The sequence below is a fragment of the Archocentrus centrarchus genome, unplaced genomic scaffold (assembly GCF_007364275.1).
Source record: "Archocentrus centrarchus isolate MPI-CPG fArcCen1 unplaced genomic scaffold, fArcCen1 scaffold_27_ctg1, whole genome shotgun sequence".
In the NCBI taxonomy this organism is placed as follows: Eukaryota; Metazoa; Chordata; class Actinopteri; order Cichliformes; family Cichlidae; genus Archocentrus; species Archocentrus centrarchus.
Window position 1 is genome coordinate 1,400,489 of NW_022060257.1, and position 8,927 is coordinate 1,409,415.

At 43.4% G+C, this 8,927-nt stretch overlaps 1 protein-coding gene across 1 annotated transcript; it reads right to left on the reverse strand.

The window, feature by feature from the left end:
• Nucleotides 1-523: 523 nt before the first annotated feature.
• Nucleotides 524-8,060, reverse strand: LOC115776220 (uncharacterized). The gene is made up of 2 exons (XM_030723830.1): nucleotides 7,991-8,060; nucleotides 524-2,432 (listed from the first exon to the last, which is right to left on the reverse strand). The coding sequence occupies exon 2, from the start codon at nucleotides 2,405-2,407 to the stop codon at nucleotides 1,493-1,495; it is 915 nt and encodes a 304-aa protein (XP_030579690.1). The 5' UTR covers nucleotides 2,408-2,432; nucleotides 7,991-8,060; the 3' UTR covers nucleotides 524-1,492.
• Between the last annotated feature and the right edge of the window lie 867 nt (nucleotides 8,061-8,927).

The window sequence follows — 8,927 nt, forward strand, 5'->3', positions numbered from 1 at the left end:
TTGTTTTGTTTTTTAGCTCCAATTGCAACTCCACGTGAGGAATCTGCTGAAATGTAGCAGAGCAGGACACTTGAGGTAAACAGTCAGCTGAACACATACTCATCAAATCTAGCAGTTTTCTAAGTGGATTTATGAATATTAAGATTTTGGAATTGGTATGTATGGGCTGAGAATTTCAAAAACTTTTATTTGGTGTAAGAATGTTTAAAATCCCACCAAGCAGACCTGACCACTTTACCAACTCTATAGTTATTATCAAAGTGCTGCAGGTACCTAATTATATGTGTGAGGAGAGATTACCTTGGACTCTATTGTACTGTCTTAATGAATCTCTATTTTTCTCTTCTCTTTCCACTCACACACCAACCAGTTGAGGCACATGCCTTTGTTACACCCTGAGAAGGGGAAAGGAAATCAATAAATACACTCGAACGCGATGCTTCTCCTTCAGCAGCTTCATTGAGAAAATAATTATTTTGAAGTATACACATAGATACAAAACATTAATATGAAACACTATAACAAAAGTACACATCAGTCAGTTCTAGGACAATATCACAAAATGATCTTCCTTCATCTGTCTTCACAGGTAAATAATGATTTCAACCAAGGTACAGTATAATTTCCCCGTCCTCCCTTGCAGGTGAACCCAAATATGACATAAATGCCCAAGCAAATTATTAAACACAAATTTAAATCATCAAACTCCAAAGTATTGAAAATAACACTTATATACACACATCAACAGACATTTTTCCTTATTCCTATTCTCTCTACAATAGTTGTTCAGTACAAACAGAACTAACACGCACATGCATCGCCATCACCGTATGCACACATTCTGGCGGCGCAGTGCACTATGCTAGCGGCAGCGTAGAGCACTTAGCTCAGCTAGCTAGCCAACAGTATGCTACAAGAAATGCAAAAGAAATAACACTTCAAAACGTCTTGAACAGGTAGTGAGTCAGTCTACAGAGAGTCAAACAAAACTCGGCACATATCTCCACAGCTTAGGAGCACAACACTCATCACATACCTGAGAAGGGGAAAGGAAATCAATAAATACACTCGAACGCGATGCTTCTCCTTCAGCAGCTTCATTGAGAATGAAGCACCGCGGCCGGAGTGCCCCCCTCCTGCAGTGCAAGGTATGACTAAATGATCACATATCCCACACATTAACAAAAAGGCTCAACAAGTAGATCACCGATGGAAGAATGATAGGTTATATTCTTAACAATTCCCATGGAGATATTTACCTCAATTATGAACTTTGATTAATAATCAATAGAATAATAAAATCAACCTATCACACTCTCCCCTACAAAGTTAGATGTCGTCCCGACATCACAGCACTCATAAACCAAGGGTTCTTAAGTCATTATATCCTAGTTGGCTCAACCACGTGATCGGTGGGAGGGTACCGCCAATTAATCACCCAAATTTAGTGATCTGTTCTCTTCATTCATCATTTTCGGCACTGAATCTGTGTCTAGTATCCTTGCATAATTATAGGTTGGTAGGTCTGGAATGGATTGGTCCACAGTGTCACTGGTCGAATGTGTTGATATTGTATGGGCTGATGTTGGTAGAGCCTTTCATTTCCATATGCTGTACTATAGCATGTTGGAGTCCCAAGTTGATCATAGGTGAAGACTTTAGGGGCTCGTCTTTCCCTCCTTGGTGCACCATCTGTCTGTTCTTTTTCTCCTCCAGGTGGCTCTAGATGTTGGAATGCTGGAATTTCATCCACTGCTTTTTCAACTAAGCTCTCATCCCTGTCCTGATAGTTCTCTTCCTGTGGCACATTTTCCTGTTGTGTTTCAGGCTCATCTGTGTTTGCTATGAGCCTTCCTTCAATCAATTCATCATCACTCAAATTTTGTTTCTCCTGACCACTGTCCTGTTGTGTGTCTGCACGCTCAATCACTCCGTCTGCATGGGGCATTTGAGAGTGTATTACTGGTTTGTAACAGTACACCCATTCCTCTTCTTCATCTTCCTCTTTCTGATCTGCATTTTCTGTCTCTGTCTCCTTCACCCTTCTTTTCTCTTGCTTTGGTGGTGCTTTTGGCTCAGTTTCCAGAGGTAAGTAATCACACGGCAGCAACAAGTTGCGATGCATGGTTCTTGACCTTCCTCTTCCTTGCTCAGGCTTGACTTCATACACCGGGAGGCCTTCTGCAACCTGACGGATCACAACATGAATATCCTGTTCCCAGTGATTACGAAGCTTTCCAGTTCCTCCCCTAGGTGTCAGGTTTCGAACAAGGACTCGATCGCCAGGACATAGCACAGAGCTTCTTACTTTCCCATCATAATGTTTTTTACTTCTCTCTGCTGCCTTCTTTGCGTTCTCTCGTACTATTTCATGTGCCTCCTGCATTTCTTGTTTCCATTTCTCCATGTATGCTCGGTGGTCTGTTTTCCCTGTCCCAGTGGTGAGACCGAACAGGAGATCAATAGGTAACCTTGGGGACCTTCCGAACAGAAGGTAGAAAGGGGAAAAACCAGTTACCTCACATCGCGTGCAGTTATATGCATAGATCAACTTGTTCAGGGATTCTTTCCAGCTTGTTTTCTGCTGATCAGTAAGTGTCTTTAACATTTGTAATAGTGTTCGGTTGAAGCGTTCAACCTGCCCATTTCCTTGTGGGTGATAAGGTGTCGTTCGGGATCCTACTATGCCACAGTTCTTTTTCAACTGGGAAAAGAGTTGGTTCTCAAATTCGCCACCCTGATCATGGTGTATCCGTGCTGGCAGTCCAAACTTCAAGGCATAATCGTTAAATATACGATCAGCCACTGTTTTGGCAGACTTAGAGGTGGTGGCATAAGCCTGTGCAAAACGAGTAAAGTGATCAACGATTACCAAGATATACTCGTATCCACCTTTACATTTGTCCAAGTGAAGAAAATCTATTGACACCAGTTCAAATGGCTGTGTGGTAACAATACTTGTGAGAGGGGCCCTCATTTCTCTACATGGTGGTTTTTGTTTCAGGCAAGTACAGGTCTTTGTCACATAATGTTCAATGTCTTTTTGCATGTAAGGCCAAAAGAATCTATCCCTGACCAACGATGTTGTTCGATCAGTGCCTTGATGACCCATTTCATCATGCAATTCTCTCAGTACAGTGGTTTTATACTTCTCAGGTAGTACAAGCTGTGTCTTGTTTGTTGTCTTCCTACAAAGAATGCCATTGTTATCAATATGAAGTTTTTCCCATTCACGCAGTAGGCACTTACTGTGGGTGCTTAATGCATTGAATTGTTGTCTTGATGGCCTTTCATTCCTTATTTTGCACTGCATTATTGGGCTAATGTTTTCATCATCCTGCTGTGCTTGCCTAATCTCTGCCACTGGGAATGGTTTGTGTGTCTCTTCACTGACTGCTGTACACTGGAGAGGGGAAAGCATTGCACAGACATTTGCTAAGGTAGATTCTTGTGTCTCAACAGCTTGGGTTATTGTTGCCACACAATCTGATCCCACTTCCTCTGTGCAGTGTGTGATCATTTCCTCTATTTTAACATTTATTCTTGACAGGCTATCAGCATCCACATTCTCTCTCCCTGGACGATATCGGATGGTGAAATGGAAGTCTGCGAGCTCTGCCACCCATCTACATCCTGTTGCATTGAGCTTGGCACTTGACAGAATGTAGGTGAGAGGATTGTTGTCAGTGAACACTGTGAACGTAGGCGCATAATAGAGATAGTCTCTGAATTTCTCTGTGACTGCCCACTTTAGTGCAAGGAATTCCAATTTTCCTGAATGTAGGTGATAATTCCGTTCAGCTGCAGTCAATGTTCGGGAACCATAAGCTATTACACGGAGCTTATCATCCTGTTGCTGATAAAGAACTGCCCCGAGGCCCTGGTTTGAGGCATCGGTGTGGAGGATGAATGGTTTAGAGAAGTCTGGGAACCCGAGGATTGGTGGTTCAACCAAACAATCTATTAGACGTTCCAATATGCACTGGTGTTTTTCAGTCCACACAATTGGCTTATGGGATGGCACAGCTTTGCTCCTTCTTGTAGACTGTCTTGTGTTTGTCCTGTTTTGCGGCACATTATTGTCTTCTGCTGTGCCTTTCAGTAAGTCATAAAGGGGCCCTGCGATACGGGAGAAGTCCTGTATATACTGTCTATAGTAGCTTAACAAACCCATGACAGTCCGCAGCTCTCCCACATTGCTTGGCGCCTTATCTTTCAAAGCTCTTACTACTATGGTGTCACTTGGGTCGATTTTGCTACCTTCTGCTGAAACAATCCTTCCCAGGTAGCGAACCTCAGGTTTAAATAATTCGCACTTACTGGGTTTTAGCTTGACTCCATAATTCCTCAGCAGTTGGAGCACTTTCCTAACATGACTGACATGATCCTCAAATGAGTGACTGTACACTAGAGTGTCATCCAGGTATGGTACACAGATGTTGTCTCGCACCTCTTCCAGACACTCTTCCATGCAGCGTTGGAAAGCTGCAGGTGCATTCATTAGTCCGAATGGGATTCTTATCCATTCGTACAGGCCCCATGGTGTCACAAATGCAGTCAAAGGCCTGCTCTCTTCATCCATAAAGCCCTGATGGTAGGCCTTTCCCTGGTCTAACAAGGAGAACCACGAGTTGCCACCAAGACTGTCGAGGATGTCCTGCACTCGAGGAATTGGCTGTCTGTCAGGGTGAGTCTTTTTGTTGAGTTCTCGGTAGTCTATACAAAGACGTAAGCTACCATCTTTTTTTCTCACACAGACAACTGGTGAGGCATAAGATGAGTTGGACTTCTCTACCCATCCTTGTGCAATAAGGTTGTGCAGGTATTCTTTCATCTCCTTATACAGTGGCTTCGGTACTGACAGGTAAGTGCGTGCCACAGGATCCAAATCCTTGAGTGATATTTTCAGTTTCAGCTTTTCGATACGCCCAATGTCATCATCTGATTTAGAAAAGGAAGCGCATTCATCACGGAGCATCCCTTGTACCACCACTCTTTCAGGTTCACTCAGATGGCTCAGATCAATTGGTGGATCCCATGGAGTGTCAGGAACCCGCCCACTCTCTGCAGCCACGTGATTGACTAACACTGGGGGACACTGATTTGGTTTCTCTAAAATTGTAGCTGGATACACAGCTTGGACTTGCTGTAAGGTGCCCACAACAGTTTTTCCTGATAACTCAATGTCATGATCAGTGGGATTTTGCACATCGAGAGCAATGTAAGGAGGAACACCCTTTCTGAGTGTTATCAAAGTCTCACAAAACTCAAGCCCTTCAGCCCACTGAGGATTTATGTCAGGCTCAAAGAGAAGGGTAGTGTCTTTATTCGGTGGCTTGGTCTGCACCCTACAGTCAATCTGCACAGAGGTGTGTTTGGGTACAAGGATTTTCTCTTTTGACGTTCTCACCACATAGTCATGTGATCGGTCAGCAGTCACCAGATCAACGAAGGTAGTGACATTTTTCTCTCCAAGGCATGGGAAAGCCACTCTCAATGACTCATGCAGCTGCTCTGTTCTTGCGGTATCCATTTGCTCTACAGTACTGGTCTTCACTATTTGTTCAATGACATTAAAGCCTATAATGGGCTGTGGAAGGTTTCCACCTTTCATCACTAACATGGGAACAACAAGTTCTTTAGAGTTGGCTCCCTCAGCAGCCAAACTAAAATTGACTTCAATGAAACCCTTATAAGGCATGTTCTGTCCATTGGCAGCTGTGATTTTCAAGTCATCAGGTGCATCAAGTAACTCAGAGATGTCTTTTAATTTTTCATGTGGTAAATGTCTCTGTTTCCACTTTTCATCAACAATACACACTTGGGAGCCTGTATCCCATAACGCTTGAGTTCTGCAGTTTTGTATATAACATTCAACCATACACTGCTTCCCTACAAGAGCAACAAGACGGGATTGGCTATCCACCTTTATGGGGCGTACAGAACTTGTTTTTGGGTGAATGTGCTGGTTTAACTGAGGTTTTGGTTGTTTATTACAGTTTTTTCTGTGTTTTGGCCAATGTTCAGCTTGACAGATCTTAGAACAATAAATGCTTTTTTTACAGGCTGCACACCTTCTGAGTCTTTTGAGTTTCCCATGAACACCACAGTGGGAGCAAAGCTGTTGGGACATTACACTATTACTAGTTACTCCCTGTCCCGCGGGGGTAACCCTCTTCCGTTTAAAGGACCATCCCTGTCTTGTCTAGGGATTCTCACCCTGCAACCTGCGAGGAAGTGCTCGCTACTACCACATCTATAGCAGTGGGTGCAATATTCAGTTCCACTTTGCTGGCAGCCAACACACTTTCTGAGGCGTGCACGATTTAGAGTGGGATACTGGCGTTGTGGTGCAACTCTCGGCTGATTCTGAGCTGTATCACCTCTTTGTCCCGACCCTGCAGGAGACCAGTTTTGTGGCCAGTGCTGGAGCGGAGGAGGAGGAGGAGCACATTCTGGCACCATGGGTAAGGCAAAGTACTGTGTTTGTGCTGAATTGGGCTGTTGGATTGCCTCTCTGATTTGTGCAACTTCAGCGCCCAAGTTTTTCAACAATGCCATATCAGAACGTATTTCTTTGAGTTCATTCAGCAGGTCGGACTGGGGTTTGATGTTGGTTTCAGGATTTTGGGTTTTTCCTTTTTTATCTGCAGGAGTGTCAGACTGGAGTGAGTGCACAGTGGTTGGCCGCCCCTGGGAAAGTGTTTTCTTTTTCTTTTGTCTCTCTGCTTCATTTGCACAGGCAACATTGAGTTTCTCAAGAAGCAGCTCATCACCAGTTGTTGCTTGTTGGAGGTATGGCTGCAGGTCACTTCTGATGTTGTCATTCTGCAAGCCTGTCAGAATTGTGTGGAGAAACATGCTTTGCACAAGGAGAGGATCATATCTTAAACCAGATTCCTCTTCCTGTGAAGCAAATAGGATTTTTTGTCTCAAATCCAGAGCTCGAATTAAAAAGGTTTGTGGGGTTTCCTTACTACTCTGGACCTCTGATGTGAGCTGTTTGTACAGTTCTGTTGCACCTTTTTCTTGATAGTGGGACCTCAGAATCCTCCTCAAGGTAGGCAAGTTAAGGTTGGTTCTGCCCTCCAGATAACTGCGTAATTGTAAGCCTGGTGCTATTGACCTGATTACTGCATCAACTATTTCTATTTCAGGAACTCCTTTGCTGATGGCTTGTTCAATTTGGTGTGCTAGACTGGAGAAGGTAAGTTTGTCCTTTTGGCCTGGCTCACCAATCTGGCCAGCTATTCTGAATTCTCGGCCCCATGGTAATGATAGGCAGGGCTGGGGGACCTGTTTGGCATGGTTATCCTTCCCACTCACAGACTGTTTGGCTCCACTAATTGGATTTGTTTTTTCCAGTCGTGATAATGCTAAAGCCAACTGGAGTGTCTCTATCTCTCTTTTCAGTCGCTCTTCTTCTGAAGGCTGGGTGACCTGCTTTTGTGTCTCATTTGTCAGGTTAGCATCTGAGGTTATGTGTTCTAGTGCACTATTCTGAGTAGCCTGTTGCAACTCAGCGATTTTATCTTTCAAAACCAGGAACTCAGCCATACCTTGATCCTCAAGCTCGCCCAGCTCCTCTCTTTCTAAGTGGCCTATGACATATGAAATTAGGGAGGAGCGGCTTCTACCTGATACATTTTCAAGTTTTGAACCACCAATACACAGAAAATCACAAACTTCAATCAAAGTGTCCTTGTTCAATGTGTACAAAGCACCAAAAACTTCTAATTTCAAGTCCTCCAACTCTGAAGAATCCATTTCAGTCTCTAGTTTTTACAATGTATTAGTGTGATGCAGGACCTTCTCTTTGCAGAATAGACAGTGTAGCTCTCCTGGTACCAGTAGATGACCTCAGATTGCATGCGGATCCCTCTGCTCGGTCGCGGAACCACCACACCGTATCTCTCAGCCCGTTTGTAGATGGAAGGGGTTGAATGATGACCAGGGCATCTATCTGGGACAGCGGACCCTCATCACATTCATCCCAGCGGTGCCTCCAAAATGTTACACCCTGAGAAGGGGAAAGGAAATCAATAAATACACTCGAACGCGATGCTTCTCCTTCAGCAGCTTCATTGAGAAAATAATTATTTTGAAGTATACACATAGATACAAAACATTAATATGAAACACTATAACAAAAGTACACATCAGTCAGTTCTAGGACAATATCACAAAATGATCTTCCTTCATCTGTCTTCACAGGTAAATAATGATTTCAACCAAGGTACAGTATAATTTCCCCGTCCTCCCTTGCAGGTGAACCCAAATATGACATAAATGCCCAAGCAAATTATTAAACACAAATTTAAATCATCAAACTCCAAAGTATTGAAAATAACACTTATATACACACATCAACAGACATTTTTCCTTATTCCTATTCTCTCTACAATAGTTGTTCAGTACAAACAGAACTAACACGCACATGCATCGCCATCACCGTATGCACACATTCTGGCGGCGCAGTGCACTATGCTAGCGGCAGCGTAGAGCACTTAGCTCAGCTAGCTAGCCAACAGTATGCTACAAGAAATGCAAAAGAAATAACACTTCAAAACGTCTTGAACAGGTAGTGAGTCAGTCTACAGAGAGTCAAACAAAACTCGGCACATATCTCCACAGCTTAGGAGCACAACACTCATCACATACCTGAGAAGGGGAAAGGAAATCAATAAATACACTCGAACGCGATGCTTCTCCTTCAGCAGCTTCATTGAGAATGAAGCACCGCGGCCGGAGTGCCCCCCTCCTGCAGTGCAAGGTATGACTAAACGATCACATATCCCACACATTAACAAAAAGGCTCAACAAGTAGATCACCGATGGAAGAATGATAGGTTATATTCTTAACAATTCCCATGGAGATATTTACCTCAATTATGAACTTTGATTAATAATCAATAGAATAATAAAAT